This window comes from Acyrthosiphon pisum, chromosome A1, assembly GCF_005508785.2.
Source record: "Acyrthosiphon pisum isolate AL4f chromosome A1, pea_aphid_22Mar2018_4r6ur, whole genome shotgun sequence".
In the NCBI taxonomy this organism is placed as follows: domain Eukaryota; kingdom Metazoa; phylum Arthropoda; class Insecta; order Hemiptera; family Aphididae; genus Acyrthosiphon; species Acyrthosiphon pisum.
In genome coordinates, this window is record NC_042494.1 from 59,788,725 (window position 1) to 59,810,513 (window position 21,789).

The 21,789-nt window shown below is 28.6% G+C and overlaps 3 protein-coding genes and 1 long non-coding RNA gene across 7 annotated transcripts; 2 read left to right on the plus strand and 2 right to left on the minus strand.

Annotated features, from left to right (window-relative positions):
• On the minus strand, positions 1–4,176 carry LOC100162890 (dynactin subunit 4). Of its 4 annotated transcripts, XM_029487332.1 has the most exons (3): positions 3,845–4,176; positions 3,336–3,441; positions 1–1,990 (listed from the first exon to the last, which is right to left on the minus strand). In XM_029487332.1, exon 3 carries the CDS (start codon positions 1,966–1,968, stop codon positions 562–564), a length of 1,407 nt encoding a protein of 468 aa, XP_029343192.1. In that variant the 5' UTR covers positions 1,969–1,990; positions 3,336–3,441; positions 3,845–4,176; the 3' UTR covers positions 1–561. The 4 variants fall into 4 exon arrangements, with proteins under 4 accessions (XP_029343192.1, XP_029343193.1, XP_008185804.1 ...); XM_029487333.1 differs by lacking the exon at positions 3,336–3,441 and having other exon boundaries at positions 4,033–4,176; XM_008187582.3 differs by lacking the exon at positions 3,845–4,176 and having other exon boundaries at positions 3,336–3,811.
• Positions 4,177–5,933: 1,757 nt separating this feature from the next.
• Positions 5,934–10,930, plus strand: LOC100144789 (DnaJ-like). The gene is made up of 7 exons (NM_001126148.2): positions 5,934–6,164; positions 8,901–9,062; positions 9,186–9,677; positions 9,738–9,892; positions 9,996–10,114; positions 10,181–10,346; positions 10,468–10,930. Exons 2-7 carry the CDS (start codon positions 8,931–8,933, stop codon positions 10,610–10,612), a joined length of 1,209 nt encoding a protein of 402 aa, NP_001119620.1. The 5' UTR covers positions 5,934–6,164; positions 8,901–8,930; the 3' UTR covers positions 10,613–10,930.
• A 4,339-nt stretch (positions 10,931–15,269) lies between these two features.
• Positions 15,270–17,512, minus strand: LOC100162932 (uroporphyrinogen decarboxylase). Its single transcript, XM_001952229.5, has 3 exons — positions 16,856–17,512; positions 16,075–16,322; positions 15,270–16,000 (listed from the first exon to the last, which is right to left on the minus strand). Exons 1-3 carry the CDS (start codon positions 17,273–17,275, stop codon positions 15,619–15,621), a joined length of 1,050 nt encoding a protein of 349 aa, XP_001952264.1. The 5' UTR covers positions 17,276–17,512; the 3' UTR covers positions 15,270–15,618.
• Positions 17,513–19,332: 1,820 nt separating this feature from the next.
• LOC100568772 lies at positions 19,333–21,435 on the plus strand. The gene is made up of 4 exons (XR_119415.4): positions 19,333–19,474; positions 19,582–19,871; positions 19,945–20,054; positions 20,754–21,435. It is a non-coding gene; the product is annotated as an uncharacterized LOC100568772 (long non-coding RNA).
• The last annotated feature ends 354 nt before the right edge of the window (positions 21,436–21,789 follow it).

A 21,789-nucleotide genomic window follows, 5' to 3' on the forward strand; every position in this document is an offset into this window, starting at 1 on the left:
GTTAATAAATGTTAAACTAATGCTGTAAAACTTATTTCAATTATGAATTATTTATTCTTAACTAAACAATGAAAATGTAAATACTTTATAATTTTAAATTTATATTATACACTTATCAAAATATTAAATCAGAGTTTGGACAATAGTCAGATATTTAATATACGATTATATTAAATATTAATATTCTTATTATAAAATATAATATACTTAGGTTATCTATGATTAATTTTTAAATGACTAATATTATTATAACAATCATTTAACATTTTAAGAATATTGAAAAATATATTTTTTTGTAAAGTACAATAAATTAATTATTAAATATTTTCTGGATTCAATATTGATAAAGGTAAACAATGTTAACTAATAATTTATATACATATATTTAATCCTTAAAATAGCAAACATTTTTTTTTTTATTAATAAGTAGAACAATACCTTATTATTTGTTTCATATTTATCATTCATAATTACAAAACTATTTTTATATCCTTGAAAATTATATATCATTATTATTTTAATACCAAATGTAATTAATTTACTTTGAATTTGAATAAAAAATTAAAAAGAGTTAGGTAAATTCAGTACAATTTTTATAGGCACTAATACAGTTTGAGGTTGTTTTGGATTAATCACATGTAACATTGTATCTGAATACATAAAATGCATAACAAATCCTAATTGTACATTTTCATTTTTTTTAATATTTTCATTCGGCTTTACTTCAAATTTTAATGCAACTTTGTTGCCTTTTCTCCAATATACATATTTTGGGTCATCGTTGTCTGTATTTACTTCATTTGTATCATCATATTCAGCTGTATCATCTCTAGCTGCAATTTTTATTTCACCTTCCGGAACTATAATATCACCCTGTAATTCTAATACAATAGGAATTGGTTCTGGCAATTGCTTAGGAGTAGATATTAGATCTTCCCCTTCCAGTTGTCTTGGCTCTCTAATTATGTTTATAGCATTTAAATCTAATTTTTCAAAACGTACAGCTGTGGATGCTTGTGATGGATTACATAACTTAAGTACCAAGGAACTCCATTTACCGGCTAGTAATGGTTCACATTTGATTATTTTTATTTCTGGCACATAATAATAAGCTAAATGTTTGATTTTAAACTTTACAGCATTATATTCTGGTTTAACAACGTTATGTTCACATACACGACAACGTAAAGAATGTTTTACTCTAAGATGTTTACGAATTGGAAACAGATCATCAGTATTTTCTGCTTGAAGTTCAGGAGTTGCAAAACGTTGTTCTAAAGTGGAAATTTGTTTCAAATCTAAAATATCTTCAAATGTGTTTGCAGATAATTCAGGAACATTTTCAATGGCTTCAGCTGGATTAATTTCTGAAGTACTAAAACCAGTACCATCTGTATGAAAATTTGGAAATCCTACTTTTTTCCGAGCCATCATTGCATTTAAACCAAATTTTTCCAAAAAATGCATATAATTACGACCATAATGTTTGGTATTCCGTTTCTGCTTATCAAATACTTCTTTTAAAGTAACAGATTTATAATAATTGATTAAATCCAGTATACGACCATCATCTGGATTTTTGTTTACTGGCCAGTTACCTGAAGAAGTTGGCTGATCAGGTATGTTTGGCTCATGTGATCGCCAGTTACAAAATAAACAGAGTAAGTAATACATTTTTTGAGGTGGTTTTTTTGGTTCGGGTGTTCGAGAATATGAACGTGTTGAAAGAGTATTAAAACAGCGTGGGCACTCTAGACAAGAAGCACACCGGTTTTTCTTATGTTTGGCTTCGGTTGATGATAGATTTTCAAAACAATGAGGACAGTAAGTTGTGTCAATTTCATGACTAACACAGAAGTCACAACGAAGTGTAATACAATGACGACAGAAAAACAGGTCAGGTAAAAGTTTCTGTAAGCCACATGTACAAATTGATGTTATAGTTTTTTGAAACATATATGAAGCCATTTCTTCAGCTGATCTTATATTTCTGAAAAATAATAAATGTATAATATGTTATATAAAAATAATATATTTATAGCAAATTTAAAATGATAAAATATGATATATATAAAGGAATGTCGAATAGCAAAATTTAGCAATTTTTTTTTATTAATAAGCAGGTATAATATAAACGATAAAGATGTCTAAGCTAGGGTATGAGACTGATTTAATAACCTTATATTTAATCAAGTAAAAAATGTACAGTGTATTGTTATGCGTTTGTGCCTACTTAATTTATATTTTATTTGAAGTAAATTCAATGCAAAACATTCAGTGCAGGATTTTTGAAAAAAAAAAATTGTGCAGAATGTGATGGTTAATTTGAAATTTGTCTCAGTCTTACAAATGTACAACATCGCAAAAACTGTTATGCACAGGAAAGAACCAAGAAAGCTACAGTCATAAACTCATAACTAAGAAATAAACTTTTCACCGGTCAGTGTCAGGGTGTAATAGAAAGGTTTGACAAATTAGGTATATTTTAATTTAAAAAAAGAATTTATTGAATTAAAATATTGATTAATATACAGTGTAGTTTACCAAGCATGTTAACACCCCTTTTTTTCTTCAATACTTAATAACATAATGCATTTATTTAAAATCTGATTTTTGGAATTTTCAAATTCTTAAAATTTGTTGTATACTTAAGGAGTATTCTAACTTTTTAGGAGATACAAACTTCTGTTTTTCAAATGAGAACTTCCCTTTTAAGCTGTAAATTGTTCATTGGTAATTTTTCTGAAAAATTTGACATCAAAATCCAAATTTGTATGAGTAGTTTGTGAGTTATTTAACTTTGTGATCTAAGTATGAAAGGCCTATAAAACCATTAATGGTTTTATAAGTTATTGAGGCTATGGTGATTGGAACATTTTAGTCATTAATAAATCTATCAACATTAATAATTTGTAAAAATGGGCCAAATATATTAAATACTAGTTCCAATATTACGTGTATTTTATATTTTTGTAAAACCGTTTTTAAGGACCATTATTCTTTGTACAAACATTTTTATGATTAATAAACTATTCATTTAAATTTTGAATTACGTGCAACAAAATTTTCAAAAAAATTACCTACTAAATATTTACAGTAAAAAGGTGGGTCTCATTTGGAAAAAAAGATGTTTGTATTATCACAGGAGTACTAAACTTAAGTAGTACAAAAAATTCAAGAATTTGAAAAAATTAGTGTATATATTTTAAAAATTCCAAAAATCAGAATTTGAATAAGTTCCTTATTAAAGGAAAAATGGGGACAGGCGCGGACTGGCTGGGATGCTGAGATTTTATAAATATTCTACATGTTCTAAAATATGCCTTTTTTTTTACCAGTCCACGTCTGAATGAGGGTGAGCATGTCAACAACAATCACTCTGTATAAGTTATCATATTTTATTACATTTATTAGCTCTTTCTGGATCACTCTGTATGTATACTATAAGAAAAAGATAAATAATGAATATTTTTTACTGCTAGAATGGTATATATTACACACTTAGGTATACTCAGGGGTTAAAAACATCATGTGAAGCAACACAAGGGAACGCAGTCCCCCTATCTCTGACGGTGATTAAAAGTGTCCCTTTTAACAAATTAGGATTATAATTATTAAGGGTTAAAAGTGGGATGAGTATGCTTCCACAATCACTGTTTATACATTACATATACATTCAATATTATACATTAAGTCATAGACACAAAACATAATACAAAATTATATTTGGAATGTTTAAAACTATAAGGGGACATTAATCCCCCTGGAATTTTTTCCAACTTTAAGCTCTGGGTATACCTGTTGCAAAAAAAATTTAAATTAATTCAATGTTATATGAACTTACTTATAAGTATTACTTAATAATCATATCATTATAAGTCACAAAAGTGTGCAAGACGCAAGTGCATAAACGATTCACACATCAATATAATAATATATATAAATACATAATAGAATTAGTATACTTATGAAAATTAATTAAATATAAATAAAACCACTAAGATAATAGATCAGATATCAGAATCTGAATACCAAAACCAGAATATTGAGGCTTTGGCCTTTGAGTCCGAGATAGTCAGCTTCCAGTTTCCACTTTCCGACTTCCGTAAAACATAACTACAGTGATAAGTGAATATATAAAAATCACAGATATATAGTTATTATATATATCAGTGATAAAAATATAAATCGATTCGATAGTTCGTTGTTGTTATCGAATTCTAAAATAGTGTTACCAATTGTTGAAATCTAAAACACTTTTTTAGATATTATTTTCTTTTCATGTACTTACGAATTACGATAAACATTGCGCTGCTGTAATAATGAAAAAAATTTTCTAAAAAAATTATTCTAAGACCGTAGTCCGTGAGTGAAGCACAGAATATATGATATGGATTTAAATTTTAATATAGAATAGAATTTATCATAACAAATTATAATTTATTTTTCATGGAATTTATTTAGTCATAGTTTTAATCTATTCTGTGGTGAAAGGCGGGTTACGCCCACGACGTAGATCTCTTCTCTAGTCTCTACATAGTACATGTACATCGTGTTTAGCCAGTAGTATCAAATATCCATAGTATAAGGAATAAGAATTTGCCGAACAAGAACCGTATTTTGATTACACATGATTTTAATTTATTTTACGTCCTCATAATGTATTGCAAATATAAATACAAATAAAATTATAGGTTGAATTTTTTTAATTATTGTTTTGTGGCGTGTTTTTCTACTACTTATGGCATGCCATGACTAACAGTTAACTACAAAAAAAAAAAAAAATAGAGTCTAGAGATTGTCGACACCTACGAAATTCTATTGTATTTTTTCTCTATGAGTATGCTTGGGCTACGATGAATAATAATTATTGTAATGTTGTGTTATTTCAATTTTCAACAAAAGCTGTAAATAATAGTTGGTGGCTGCTATTGTAGTCAGACAATAATGAGGCAACTCGATATCTTCACAGGTAACCAAGTTACCACGTACGGACTCTGGATCTTTGGGCATAATTATAGAACCCATAAAAAAATATACATATAGTATACGCCTTAATGATTTATATTATACTACTAATTAGTAATTACTCGCCAGTTACCAGTCCACAGCAATCACAGAAAAATATTATATCAATCTTCTCGTTGGTCCCATGCTTAGTCAATCGTCAGCGTCAACTATTTGATAGAGTATTAAGATTCATCGACTATTATGGCTCATTATTTAATATTTATTATTATTCATTATTATTTATTTATAATATTATTTTCTAAAAGCCACGGACTAAGATATATTTTAGTAGTCCGTGCCAGTAAGTTCATGGCCCGTGCTAAAAGCTTAATTAATAATTATTAATATCAAATTATCAAATATTTGATCAATAATCATATTTTATCAATGGGAAATACTAATACAGCTGATTACAGAATACAATAAACCACGAACTAAAATAGTTTATCTTAGTGTTCATGCAATCAACTACTAAAGAGTGTGCAACGCTGTATGCACAATAAATAATTGCAGATATAAATATAGAATATTCCTGTATTGTAGCCATAGAAAAAAGATTGCAGCTGTGTCATAGAACCTTAAAGTAATTTACTACACACGATTATAAAGAGTAAAGACTAAATATAAAGAGTTTTATAAAGTTCTTTATAATCGTGACACATTAACGTCATACACCGATAACACAGAATACATTATACAGTGACACCGGACAGTATCGTAGTCATGACAAAATATATTTTGTCATGATCGTAGTGTTGTATAATCGGCTGCCACGCAGTGCATGCGATTCGAGGGGAAACCGCTCGCGTTCGGGTAGCGTTCGGCCGATGTCAAGGAGTATGCGTTTGCGTATTTGCGAGCAAGACATATATCGTTCAAACGCGACCACCGCCGCCTCACGAACGTTCTAGAACTACACACTCATTCCGCATTCGATAAAACGTTGTACTTGTCGGCCTTTCTCAATCCGATTTCGTAGCTACGCAGTCGTGTATTGACGGACGCGCGTCGCTTCACACTTGTTTCGCGTGCTAACGACGTTCGTCATTAGATAATAGAACGGTACGTCTGTGAACGTTACCTACGGACCTAGATCCCTTAAAGAAACGCCGGAAAATCTCGTAGCCGTAGTCCGGTGTCGCAGCACATACAAGGTGAGTACCTTCAGGGTGAAAATGATAAAACCCGTTCAATAATGTGGGATTGGCGGATGTAACGCCATTGTCTCGCGTCCGGGGTGCTGCCTTCCCCGCCTTCGTCGATGACCGTGAACCACGGTTTTTGCGCGCTATCGAGTGCCCATCGGATCGATGGCGGTGTGCGGTCCCGAACGCATATTGTTTTTTTGTTTTTTTTTTTCAATACCCGATCGTCGTCCCCGGGTCCGATGATTTCGGGAAATCGCCATTGTTCGGCGCGTGCGACACCCCATCGGCGGTGTTCGGCGTGGTTTTGGTTTTCGTACCATCCCGAGTTCTGCGGGACTGAAACGATTCCCGCTGTCGGTTGTCGCGACTCGCGACTATTGACAAAGGAAAACTTCGTTTTGGCCGTATGCGCTCGTGTGGATAGATATATACACACACACAACTACACAAGTTCGAATGTCTAATGATGTTTTCTTGTGTGTGCTTGTGCGTGCGTGTGTGTATTTCCGTGTAGTCGACGGGGTCTTGCTATTGAAATTTTTAATTTCGATGTCGACTTGGAAAAGTAAATAGACCGGATGAGTGATGACTTGCAATTTTATTGCTACTTATCTCATTGTCTGTGACACTCGTATAGTGCGAGTAATTTATTGATTTTGGATTTGCTCGTTTTACAAGTTTATTTTTTTTTAAATCGTGCTTTTTGATTGACGATTCTGATATTATAATGAGTCTCGAGCATTGACATTTTTACTCATTAATATGATTGTTTTATTCTTCGCGCAATAAGTATTGATTTTATAATCAATCGAAAATTTTAATTCGAATAATAATTATTTGTTTTATAATTTGATTATTACAGAATATACTTTTTTTAAACTTGCATATGATTAAAATATAATTTGGTTTATTTAAAGTGCCTCTATTAAATTGTTCAGGTTATCTCTAGCACAATTGTTGTGCATTTTATTATAATTCTAAATTTCCTTATATATTAAATACCTGGGTAGACACATATATTTATATTCAGATCCACACCATTGATAGGACCTAAATGTATATTAGTGTGAATAATGTTTATTTGACTTGTCTAAAATGTCAGTCCTACTTAAAATGTTCATATTTTTATATAATTTCTGACATAATTTAAATTATTTCTTTTTAGACATACCTATCGATGGTTAGAAGGTAAAAGGGCGTAAGCGTTACTTTTTTCAAAATCGATGTTTTTGCATATTGTTGTAAAAGGCATTATTAGACATCGATTAATCGAACCTAAACATCGCTATCATTAGTATATATCCAACAATCGATGTTTTAATATGTGGTCGAAAACGCCATAAAATTGGTGGAAATGAAAAAACTGGGTGTAAACGCCAAATAAAAGACTTAAACTACATTCAAGGAAATTAGATAAGACATAAGTCTCATTTTTGTTAGTGGTTTTGTCAGCGCTGTAAAAAGCATTAAGCGGCATGATAATACAATGAACGTTCGGTTCATTTTAAAACACTAAAACTGATAGGTATATCTACCAGAAACCGTAAAAACATCTCAAACACGAAATCGAAATTGATTTAAATATTAATTTGTAAGTAGACATTATTTAGTTGTTTGAATGGTTAAACACATTCTACTCTAATAAATATTTGTCTTCATTGAATTTAATCAATAATATAAAAAAAATAACAATATTAAACTATGGAAGCCATTATAGTCAATAGAACATCATTGGGGTGTAAGAGCAAAGATCAGAAAAAAATGGGGCATAAGAGTTATTTTTTTTTTTAATTGGCTTTAAATACACGAATATATTATGATAATGAACAATTAATCAATACAAAATACGTAAAAACTCATTATAAATCATAATAAGTCTCAAATCGAAGTGTTATACGATGTTCCAAGGTTGTAACACTGTTCATATGAAAATATCTGTTTTTCGGCTCTCCTGAACAATTTGGAAATTGGTGCTTACACCCTTTTACCTTCTAACCATCGATATATGTCTGCCCTCGATATTGTAGATATGTATGATATACCAATTATTTTTGTATTAAAGTATTATTTAAATAATTATATTATGTATTGATCATTGAGATTTGACAATTATTGCATGATGACTTGATTAATATGAACATAAATTATGAAATATTATTTTAATTTAAGTAATTTTGGTAAAAATATTTTGCGAAGTATATTTATTTTGAATTTATATTTTATGAATGTTTATTATGATAATAGGCAAACGATGACACATTATATTTATGATTTTTTGGGGATATGATTACACAGGTATCCTAACAAATACTAATACATTTTTTTACTTATATAGTCAAAAGAGGAAAAAAAAATAGTTTCTTCAATCAATAATTAGTTAGTTGACTCAAAATATTATTTTTAGATTACCTACCTACCTAATACCTATATAATTTATGAATTGCTCATAACACACAATTATGGGACAATTAATTTTGTTCTTCTTTGGTATAACGTATAACTTATAAAAAAAAAAACAAACATTTACAAATATTCATAATAATAAGCGTCTATCGTTTTGTTAAATTAATTGTAGGAATAATTATCGCTTTATTTATTTATACCTTGATCAAAGGCCAAGTGGCATAAAACAGATATTGCATTAATTGTTGATACAAAATTTGGTAACTAGGTATTTTAGTTGTCTAGTTACATTTTTTAGGTACAATATTTTTTGTTTTAAAGATTGTAATTTTGTTTCAGACTTAATTAGTTGAACCGAATCATTAAACAATGGTTAAAGAAACAACGTATTATGATATTTTAGGCGTTAAACCTAATTGTGGGAACGATGAGCTTAAAAAAGCATATAGAAAATTAGCTCTAAAGTACCATCCTGACAAGAACCCAAATGAGGGTGAAAAGGTAACGCATTATGAATTCATAATTTTGTTAAAATAAATATTTGCATTAGTACATATTCTAATTTCTTTATTATTTTAATGTACCTATTAATTATACCATATGTTAATTATTTCTGAATTACAGTTCAAACAAATTTCTCAAGCATATGAAGTATTAACCACACCAGAAAAACGTCGTTTATATGACCAAGGCGGCGAACAAGCCCTTAAAGAGGGTGGAGTGGGTAACTCCTTCTCTTCACCGATGGATCTATTTGACATGTTCTTTGGCCAATTTGGTGGAGGTGGTGGTCGTGGTCGTGGTGGCCGTCATGGACCTCAAAAAGGCAAAGATGTTGTTCATCAATTAAGTGTTTCTCTTGAGGATCTTTACAATGGCTGTGTACGAAAATTAGCATTAGAAAAAAATGTTATTTGTGACAAATGTGAAGGTAGAGGTGGTAAAAAAGGAGCAGTAGAGCAATGTCCAGGATGTCAAGGCAGTGGAATTCAAGTGCAAATTCATCAGTTGGGACCTGGTATGATACAACAAGTACAGTCTATGTGCAGTGAATGTCGTGGACAGGGTGAACGCATCAATCCCAAAGATAGATGTAGGAATTGTAATGGAAAAAAGGTATATTGACTTGAATATGAACCTATCAACATGTTATTAATTATTTGATAATCCATTTAGGTTACTCGTGAAAGGAAGATTTTGGAAGTAAATGTAGACAAGGGCATGGTTGATGGACAAAAAATAACATTTAATGGAGAAGGTGATCAAGAACCTGGACTTGAACCTGGTGATATAATTATTGTATTGGATGAAAAAGAACATCGTTTATATAAGTAAGTCACAATTTAGTAATTGTATTAATTTGATGGTTAACAGCAGCATTTGTGACTAAATGGAATTGTAATCCGTCTATTCTTATTATACTTGTAATTGTAGGAGAAGCGGAAGTGATTTGATTCTTCGCTTAGAAATTGAATTAGTTGAAGCATTGTGTGGATTTCAGAAAGTCGTAAAGACTTTAGATGAACGTTCTTTGGTTATTACTGCTGTAGCCGGTAAATTCAAAATATTATTTAAATAATAGTTAGAGAGTATTACTAACATGAACAAATAAATTAAAGGTGAAGTTTTGAAACACGGTGATGTCAAATGTGTAGTTGGTGAGGGTATGCCACAGTATAAGAACCCATTTGAAAAAGGTCGTATGATTATTCAGTTCCTGGTTAATTTCCCTGAAAGTTTATCACCTGCAAAGGTGCCTCTGCTTGAATCGTGCCTTCCTCCAAGGTAAGAAACAACTTGATGTCAAGCATTTATGAATGTTTTGGCTTGATCAAGCTCACTTGATATCTCATACATCGCTTACAGTTGTAACTATAATATATAATTATTTTTTTTAATTTTATAGACCGGTTGAAACTATTCCGGAGAATTCTGAAGAAGTATCGCTTGTAGAGATGGATCCAGAATATGACTCTAGGAGACAATCTAGACGTGAGGCTTACAATGATGAAGATGGACCCACCCGAAATGTTCAATGTGCTTCACACTAATGTTTTTTCACTTTTAAAAGTCCATATATTATACAGTACAGAGTTATTTGTACTCATTCCGTAATAAGACACCGAGCAAACAAAATTTGATAATCTGTGTAAAAAATTAGACTTCTGATACAGTATTTCTTTCCTAATATATTTACTCTTTTTTTTATTTTATTCAAAAGTTAAAGGATACATTTAATTTAATTGCTTTCTGCTGATCAATACATTAGTACACTCCATTTTTAGTGTTACTTGTTTTTTATTTTATAAAAAATGATAATCATTTCTATTTTAAACAGAATTACTATTTTGTATTAATTCTTTATCCAACAATTGTGTTTGGTCATTACATCCTATATCTTTTGACTTAAACTATGGGATTATAATATGAGAATTTGTTTCTTATAGTTACTAGTAAATTATTATAGGTCAAGTAGGAACTTTTTTATTCTCGGACTTTGTCTTACACAAGCTCAATAGGTGTGTTATATTTCTAATCAATAATTGATCAAATTAAGTTTACTTGAGATTGTTTCCTATAACTTGACTTTTATGAGAATAAAATCAAAAATATGGGAATTTGAAATAAAGTAAAATGATAACATCACATATCTTCTCTGATTTCTTATTACTTCTCTAGATCAATTAGTAGGTTTGAAATAGAACACATCTTTTAAAACTGTCTATGTTGTAAGTATGCTGGATAATGACAGGAAATCACTACTTACCAATACCTTAAAGAAAAATAAACATTTTTCACTTTTATGATAATGTAAACTAAACCGTTTGAATGTATAATAATATGTAAAATGTTGTTGCATATTATACATTTAAAAATACAATATAAAAAAAAAAAATGTGGAACTGATAGCTTAAAAATTAATTTTTTTATGGTGTCGAAGATTTTTACTTTACATTTTTTAAAATTACATAAATATACTGTCACATAAAATAATTTAACTATAAAAAAAGTATATTCCTCGAACGTAGCAAGTGTAATAATTTTTTGTGAGTAATGGACACTAATTTTTTTAAAAATTTTAGAAGTCTGAACCAATCCTAAATTTCAATTTTTAATTCAAACCACCATGTAATTTTTGGACGAAACATAATTTCATAATTAAATATTAAAGACTGGGATGTATAAAAACTGATTAATAAAAATTAACTTGACTACAAAAAGTGATATTATAGGACATCTGACAGATACGCTCTGTGAAGCAATTTGCTATTACTTTCTAATTGTGTTTTATAAGATATATTTTTGTTGCTAGTCAATCATACGCATTAAAGAGATGACCTCTCCCTTTGGCTTTAAAAGAGTATTAGCAATCGCTAGCCACCTATTTTCAAATGTTTCAGTAATTGAAATGTAGTTAAAACTATAAGAGTTAAGAGAAACATAAGAAGATCCTTGCGTGTTTATATTAGTGATGGGCACTATCGAATAGTATTCGATAGTTTTTTTTAGCCATCGAATACTATTCAAATGTTTTTAAGTATAACCGATTAGTAGTTTTTCAATAAAAACTATTGAATATTCTGATAAGCTATCGAATAGTTTGATATTCTATTCGAATAACACTATCGAATAGTTTTTTATTATACGGACTATTTGGAATTTTGATATTTCAAATTTTAATTCACAATTTATTTCTTGGCCACCTGAAATTTTACTTTTTAGCGATGAATCATTGTCCCCACATAAACACGTATTCCAATTTCCAAATATAAGCTGTAGAAAATTATCTTTACAAATTAGTAATTAATAATTAATAATTATACATTAAAATTTAGAAAGTAAATAAACTTATTGTTCATAGAGATATTTGAAGAACTCTAAAATTCAAATCTGATGTAATTTCTTCTATGGATTAAAATACATTATTATTTTTATTTATCAAATATAAGATAAAAAATTTACAAGTTACAACCAATATTCGAATTTCGAATGAATAAAATATAAAAATTATTTGATAAACTAATAATAAATAAACTTTCCATAAAACTATTCGAATAGTTTTAAAGCTATCGAATACATGGTGACTATTCGAATGTTCGATAGTTATGGAATTACTATCGAATAGTTCAATAGTTCCCATCACTAGTTAATATACATCTCTATAAAGTTTAAAATGCTGTAAACAGCACAGTTTGCATGCCTTTTTTTCATTGCAAGAATATATGTATAATAAGTGTATCAATACACGATTGAAGTTTTTCATCATCATCAAAATTATGATTTTATGTGAATCAGGTAACGACTAATTGTATTAAAATTTAATTATTCTGATTGTAAATTATCCATAATAATTAATAATATCTGTGTTAGCTTTTTAACATTTTAAGCCCAAGTCTATAGATAACTTTCTGTGGTAAAACCATTTTTTAATCTTAAAATTAATAAGTTAATATGTTAAATTAAATGTAATTTAATTATTTCTTACAAACTCTCTGGGTTTTCAATAACTTCATTACAATAATATAGTGGTACAATAAAATTCTTAAATTAATTTACTGTATATATAAGTTGACTCGCTGTTGAAATTGTGATGGACGGCGGTCCAAAGTATTATCCTCCCAGATACTTCAACAATGCATCTTTTTTATTAATGATTATGTACCTACTTAATATTATTATTTATCAATATTAGTACATCAGTTTGTTTTCCAAACAATAGAATAAGTTTAAAGACTTGTATAAAAATAAAACTAGATTATATGTACACAGTATAAAAATATATTTAAAATGTGTGGTGAGGGGGGCTAAGAGTAAAAGGTTTTGATTATCTGTAGGTATATATTTTCTTAAAAAAACATGATATCACATTACCCTTGAGTCATAATATTGATACCAGGTGGCAGGTCTGTTAAAAAATGCAATGGCCTCATAAAATGGGCACAAGAAAACAATACTAATTCATTGGGACAAAAATACTAAACTTTATACCTACACACATTACCTCTACATAGATTTAAGATAGACTTTAAGAAATGGCTTCCTTATGAATTCAACACTGACCTATTATTATAAAATACCTTTATTTAACTGTTGAATTTATTTTATTACACAAATCCTATTTTTGTTTTTATACACTAATTATTTTAATAGACTAAATGAGCAATAATAAAGGACTTAAAGAGACTGTCAAACAGGGATTTTAAGATTCATGGTGGAAATTAATACTTTTTTTTTTGTTTATTAATGGTAGTCTTTGGTTGCAGGTTATATATACGAATTATTTCACAAAGCTAGGTACAATTACGCTGATTTGTCCATAAAAATAAAGTGAAATAAATTAAAATAAAATAACCCCCAAAATATATTAATATATTAAATACTCCTAACAATTCGGCATGATCAGTGGTGTATATATTATTTCTGAAAAGGATGATAAAAAAAAAAAAAAAACGACAGCTAAATGGGACGAGAAATCCCCCACCCTCTCAAAACTTTTTACTAAGGTAATAAAAAGCCAACAAGGGGGGGGGGGTGGTCTGACCACCATGTCCCTTCCTTGTCTATGCCACTGGGCATGATCAACTATGACTTCAATACTATTTTAGGTACACTGTATAAACATTTTATTTAATTGCAAAGATAGAGCAGGGGCGTCATTTCAGTTTTTTTTCTGGGTGTGCAAACTTTTAGGCAGGCCAATTTTGACATTTCACCAGGCCATTAAAAAAAATATATATTTATATATATATAAATGTAGGAAATCTATGCAAACCTATGTAAATATTCTTTCCTTCTCTTTTATAATTCTAATTGAAACTCATAACGACTAATGCAACTTTTAAATAGCTAGCAATTCAAAAAATTAAAAGCTTATAAGCAGTTAAAGCAACCAGCTAATGTCATTACTGTACATATACAAAAACTTAAAATATATATATTTTATATTACCTATATATGAAAACATGTATAAGTTAATTATGACAGCGCATTGGAGTATTAATGGCAGGCCAATTGTTAACATTTTTTAAGTTAGTGGTGCCATTGCACACCCTGCCCCCCCCCCCCCAAATGACGCCCCTGAGATAGAGTGATATGAGTTTTATTTTGTCACCCACCTCGCTGTGTCTGCAGCTCTATCGCAGATAGATTGCCTACCCGATAATGTACCGTTCACATAACCATAAGCGAGTCTCATGGGCAATGTCACGCGCGATTGCTAAAAACTAAAATATAATATGATTTTGCTTTCATATGCACAGCGAAATATACCCAAAAGAGGTTAATTAATCAACATTTATTCCCGGACAACGCCGGTTATTCAGCTAGTGGTTAATAAATTATTTTGTCCCTCTACTTTTTTTACCCAGTTACACCACTGTGTATCGTCATAATTTGGTAAATTTGAAAGTATGTCTTACATAATACTCTAGCTATAAAATGTGATTTTACTAACAAAAACAACCTATAAGACACAAAGACTCCCATCAGAAAAGTTCCTGATGACAATCCACTTCTACCTCTACCAAATTTAAAATAATGTATTTTAAAAGGTTCAAACAAACAATCCATTATTAGAAAAACTTAACTTTTGTTAACCTACTATAATCAATGAAAATTAATATTTTTATTATTCTTCAACATTTCAAAATTTAATTTTGTTAGTTAGATTTTTGAGGTGATAACTGAAAAGTGATAATCCATAGTTTAGTCAAAATAGTATAGTTTATAACGTCACAAGTCAATTTATTTAGAACATTTTAGTAATACACCTATAGCTTACTTATTTATGTTTAAATAGAATTATTTGACAAAAAGTAAAAAATTAACCAGAAATATTGAGTAAAACAATCAAAAATATAATATGATGTACCCATCAGATGCATAAAGTAGGTAGTAGATAAATGGAAATATTTGAATGAATTATGAAGTATTACAAGTTTTACTTTTTTAATAACATTGTATTACAAAAATAAAATATTTTCTATTTAACCCAATCAACTAAATAATATAAATTACATTTCTGGTATGGTTCCAATACAAAAGTACATAGATTTTCTTAACATTCATGTACAGCATCAATCATAACCCTTAAGTGTTCAGGATCGACATCAGGATAGATACCGTGACCCAAATTTGCAATGTATCTGTGTTTTGTAAATTTGGATGCCATACTCTTAACCATTTCTTTTATTTGTTCAGATGGACCGTACAAAGAGCAAGGGTCTAAATTGCCTTGTAAAGTTATATTATTACCAACAATTTTCCTAGCTTCATCGGGGTCGATTGTCCAATCCAAGCCAATAACGTCATAGTCAAAAGTAGATAATTGTTTCATAGCATAGTGACCTCCTTTCGCAAATACCACCATCGGTACACTATTACCCTTCAACTCATTTTTAACACGAGAGCAAATAGCAGACAAATATGGACCACTAAATCTAAAAAAAAAAAGTTTTACATTGCAATTTGTTTCAATTATAAATTTTTTTTTCTATTTTACTATTTTGAATACCTGTCGAACAATTCAGAATTTAAGTATTCCGCATTTGATTCAAACACTTGCAACATTTGAGCACCAGCATTTACCTGCTCTATTAAATATTTGACTATAATGTCTGTAAGGATTTGTAATAATTTTTTGCTTTCTTCTGGATATTTGTACAACCATTTTTTGGCCTTTGACATAGTTTTGGAGCCACCTCCTTCTATCATATAACACATGAGTGTCCATGGCGCACCAGTAAACCCAATAAGAGGTACCTAAAAAACAATACTATTCATTAAGAGTATGTTGCACCCACATGTGTATTGTTTCTGGTCTTACTAATATATAACAAACCAATATTTATATATGACAGTTCCAATTTGGTGTTCGGGTGTTCCCAACTTAAATATTAAAGTGAATTTGACCTATTACCATATTTGAAGAAAAGAAAATTATATGACATGTTCTCACATTTTAATTTTTAAACAAGTGGAAAATATTTAATATTTATGTTTCAAAATGCTCATAACTTGCTTAACAATTAAATATTGTAAAAACTTATGATATAACATAGATATTTTTTTTACTTTTAAATGTAATCATAGGTCAATTCACTATTTCAGTCTAATTTTAAAGCTAACAACACAAAATTGGAATGGCCGAACTAAATTTCATTAGTAATTTTTCAATAAAATTATTTATTGACGCAGTCTTTACAAACTTTAATCATAGATTAATTGGAGAGGTTTTCCAACACTTTTTGGCATCTTTAATGTCCACGACATGATAATATGTTCTATAGATTTACCTGGCCGTTTAATCGATGTCTAGTCAATGTTATAGCTTCAAATACATATCCTAATTCTTGTTTAACATCAATTGATTGGTTTAGTCTGTCTAAATCTATAGGTTCCTTGAGAGGATCTGGAATTACAGGTCCAACACTAGGTTGCATTTCAACAATCATGCCTAATGCCTGAACAATCACCAGGATATCACTGAAAATGATGGAAGCATCGAGGTCGTATCTCTGAATTGGTTGCAGAGTGACTTCACACGCGAGCTCCGGTGTTCGGCATATAGTGAAAAAATCGTAACGCGATCGCAATTCTCTAAACTCTGGTAAATATCGACCAGCCTGTCGCATTACCCATACTGGAATACGATCGACTTCTTCACCTCTAGCTGCTCGCAAAATACGATCATTTTTAAGTGCAGGGAAATTCATATTGTTAAAAAAATTATAAATCGTTAAGACAATTACAATGTACAAGCAACTAAAAACAACATGTGGAGAGCTTTATGAGTTTAATACAACAAATGAGTAACAAGTGACTTCTAAAAATTAAAAATAAAATTAATTATCAGTCAGCACACAGTACACAGGTTACAGGTACACTTATCTATGCAGTACACTCAGTAGTAATTTGTAGACTAATTATTGTAGTCGCGAGCAATCACCCTAAAAAATTAAGAAAGTCAAGGGCAATGACTTATCTTTTATTGATAACAAGAAATGATACATACAATCTATAATTTATAGATACGTCCGTGATAAAAAATAATATTTATTTTAATACAATTAATAATATACTACCTTATATGGAATTTTATATTATTAAATCTAATATGGGTAATAGTTTAGATCCTGGGCGGAGCGATTAATGTGTTGATTTAACAATAATGTGTGTTTTCGAAAAATCGATTTTTGTTTTTGGTGTAACTTTAAAACAAATGACCGTACTTACCGTACATACATAAAATGTTCACTGGTTGTTTATATATTAGCATTTTATATACACGATAACAATTTCAAAATATTTTGATTTGTTTTAAACGGTTTACGGACGTTATCAGTTTAAAAAATTTTAATTTTTTTTTCTACGAATGTCAATAAAATTGTATTTGTTGGGTAAATAAGCTTGACAATTTAATACAAGGCTCCTAATATATGTTACAATGACAGTTGAAAATATTAAAAATCTAGTTACAATTTTTTTTTATACGCATTTTAATTCAAATCTTGACAAAATACGTAAAAATCACAAAGATTTGGAATATAATTAGAGTTAGTAATTCATAAAAAATTTTCTTTTTAAATCTAAGATTTGAAAATGAAATAGGTATAAGATTCTTCATAAGTTTTTGTCTACCTTCATCAAAAAAACAAATGTCTAGTGTCTACAAAATGAAGAAAGTCAAATTAAATTTTTATGAGCGTTTGATGTTCATATTTTTACAACATTGAATATTTATTAAATTTTTCATGTGGTGATTTTCTTGTTTTGTTATAAATAATATTTCATAAACGTATTGCTGCAGATACATGAAAATTTCACTGAATGTTTATATTTTCATTTTCTATACGGCATACAATTTTGAAAATATTTTGACTCATTTTGAGCTATATACGGACATTTTCAGTCCGCTGAGTTACACTAAAAATATGAAATCGATTTTATCAAAATTTGGTTTTACGTAAAAATTCCCATAAAAGTGTATCCTTAACATTCTTTTTTTGTTTTTCCCGACGCATTTGAAAACTATTGTGGATTTAAATTTTGATCTTTTTAATGCATTAACTATAGATTCACTTTCCTATTAGAATGTAGCTGATAATCGAAGCATTTTTACTACCAAAAGTTGATGACAGACAGAAAAAAACACACTGTAAAGAACATATTGAACCACAGCAAAATATATTTAATAATTCAACTTGGGATGCAATTTGTGCTTAATCTTAATTTTAAGATAAATACTTAAAATGTTCACTAAATTTAAGCATTTTCAACAAATAGTATTCTTTGGTTTAAGCATAATTTTAAAAATATTTTGAGTTATTTATTGACAAATAACATTTATGATTTTTTTTTTATAAATAAGTATTGGTAATTAAATTCTCAGTCGGTCAAAAAGTTTGAAAATTTAATACAATTTCTCTCAGTTTTCTAAGTTGTTCTTAGCATTTATTATATTAAATATTAAATAATTATAAGATTTAAAATTTAATTATAATTTAATTAATAGTTTTGAGTAATTATATTACTTAATATTATGAAAATGTGTCATTTAAAATTGAAGTTCAGTCCGCCACTGGGTGCAATGCATAGCCCAAATATGCACCTAGGACCAAAATATTTTATTGAAATCTCTACAACCTCGTTATCAGGGAAATCTGTAACAGCGACAAATTTAATTGTTGTATATTATATGTGGTCACAACCCCCTTTTTGTTAGTCCTTAACAGCCTTATCTTATATATAAATATTTTAAATATATTTATACTTGATAGTAAATAATAAATAAAGGAAGGTAATTCAATAATAATTATTATTAATTTATGATGGCTACCAAATGTTTTATGAAAAAAAAAGTAAACGTTAATAGAGTATATTATTGTCAAATGATTGTGATCGAAAGTATTAAGGTATGTGTTCCATAATGTTTAACTCATTTTAAATACATTAGTCTATTTAGGCATAGAATACATTAATATTTAGTTACATAATGTGCATTTTTATGTATTATACCTAGGTATTTGATATAGACTGATTCCTATGGACGTAAAAAAACCAACGACGAGGATACGAGATTGCTTTTCTATACAATAATAATACAGAATGTCAGAATCTGAGTATAGAAAGTTTTTGCCCAATTAAATACTGTTTTTGATGGCTAAAAATAACTGAGCAACGATAAAGTAAATAATATTTATATAATATGTAGGTAATGTATGTTTTTAGGGGACGTAATGCTAACATAGGGGATGTAATGCTAACGCAGTCTCCTCTCCGGTTCTCAATACCACGAGGGAAAAAAAAAAGGTATTGTAATTTATATTTTTGTATCTATCATTGATACCTGAATAAATTATATAAAAGATTACCATTGTTTTAGGCATTGGTTCCATTGTTTTGAAGTACCTATAAGAACACAGAAGTCATCTTCGAATAAGAAAAATCAATGGTTATTCACCTACCATCATAAATTCATACCATACAAAAATTGTAAGTTTTATTATTTAAATTATATAAAAACTACATCATAGGCATCCTTTTTAAGTAGATATGCTACACAAACATTTTAATGTCCAATATAAATTAAATAAATATGTTGCTAAAAATTCCAATATAATATATTATGTTGTTATTATGCGTTATGTCTTCTTTACTATATAGTTATTTTTTTTGAGTTTACTCATTATATTAATTATTATTTATCGGTGGTCTACAGACTACAGTCCTAACATAATATATTATTAATTAATTATCCATTAATTAAATTCTGTTTTAGGTATATAGATACCAAAAATGTTTTTATATTTTACAATATGTAATATGTATTTATGCCACTGTTTTTACTATTATAAAATAATATTGTTATCTAAAATACATATAAATGAAGAGTTCTAGGCTTATGATACAAAGGACATTTATAATGATCTCTAGTCTTAACTTATATAATTATAAGAAAAAAATTATGATAATATGGCTATGGTTTATGAGAATATTATATTACATAGTACTAAATATTATTATAACCTTTAAAACTCTATAAAATTGTTATTAATGATGTTATTGTTCAGTCATAAATTGTGATTAAATAATAGTAATGCACAAAATAAATTAATAATTAGGTTCAAAAGAAATAATATGTAATTAAACATTAATGTTTTGGTATTTTTAAATTTCTCATTTGTTTAATAGGAAGCAGTTAAATGTGAAGTTAAGGAACAGATCAAAATACAGAATATTATTCAAGGATTTCCATTTCTAAACTATGGAGAATCAGTAGCACTCAGAGTTAACTAAATATTATAAATACTGATTATTATCATTATTATTCTAAATGTATTAATGTTTGTATGTATTGTCAATTTATGTGACACATAAATTGACTATGCATACGGGCATAAAAATGTTCATTAAATTGTAAATTGTATATAACTCTAGACCTAAGCTAACTAAGGTCTATGTCACAACCAGTGGCGGACTGAACTTTAATTTTAAATGATGCATTTTCATAATTAAGTACTTACCACCACCACCACCACCCTATTTTTACTTATAACAAAGTTATGATGTAAATAAAATGTAATCAAAAGAGCCAAGAGGTCAGGCTGTAGCATGTAATTCTGCGCCACAGTCATGGAGTGGCACCACCCCCTTTGAAAAGTTGTCGCAACTGCATCAAAATTGAGCGCTTCAGCTCGCAACTGGTCACAACCCAAGTTTATTTTTTATTCCAAATTATGGTAAAAGTTTATTTTTCTAAAGAGATTTTATAATCGTAAAAACTCCATAGTCTTGGATTTGTGTTTTATTCCACAGTGTATTTATACCTAAAATGTTTTTATATTAAAGAAATAATTTATGATTATTATTTTATCATTATTAAAGTTTATTTTTTATATATTGTTTTATACTAATTTACTATTTCCATATATGTTTTAGATTTAGATTTTTGAACTAGCCTAAATAGGATAATTTTGTGAATATATTTATGTAGGTACCTACTTTGTTAAAAAGATTATGATTATTAAATGTTACTAAATATTACAAATAATAATTTAAAGATATTCTATTCCTAGTTCATAAAAACATTTTAGAACTTAAATAATATCGAAAATAGGTAATGAAAAGAAATTGGAATCATTTTATATTAGGTTTTATTAATAATAATTTAATTAAAATAACAATTTTAATAACTTAAAAACAATATTTCAAATAAAAATAACTATAT

Bases quoted from the DNA above. Each gene is read 5' to 3' on its own strand.
- LOC100162890 (XM_029487333.1), bottom strand. From the start codon at position 1,968: ATGGCTTCATATATGTTTCAAAAAACTATAACATCAATTTGTACATGT.
- LOC100144789 (NM_001126148.2), top strand. From the start codon at position 8,931: ATGGTTAAAGAAACAACGTATTATGATATTTTAGGCGTTAAACCTAAT. The intron at 9,678-9,737 runs GTATATTGACTT...TAATCCATTTAG, and splicing joins GGAATTGTAATGGAAAAAAG to GTTACTCGTGAAAGGAAGAT. The intron at 10,347-10,467 runs GTAAGAAACAAC...TTAATTTTATAG, and splicing joins GAATCGTGCCTTCCTCCAAG to ACCGGTTGAAACTATTCCGG.
- LOC100162932 (XM_001952229.5), bottom strand. From the start codon at position 17,275: ATGAATTTCCCTGCACTTAAAAATGATCGTATTTTGCGAGCAGCTAGA. The intron at 16,323-16,855 runs GTAAATCTATAG...ATTGTTTTTTAG, and splicing joins GACATCGATTAAACGGCCAG to GTACCTCTTATTGGGTTTAC. The intron at 16,001-16,074 runs GTATTCAAAATA...TTTTTTTTTTAG, and splicing joins AATTCTGAATTGTTCGACAG to ATTTAGTGGTCCATATTTGT.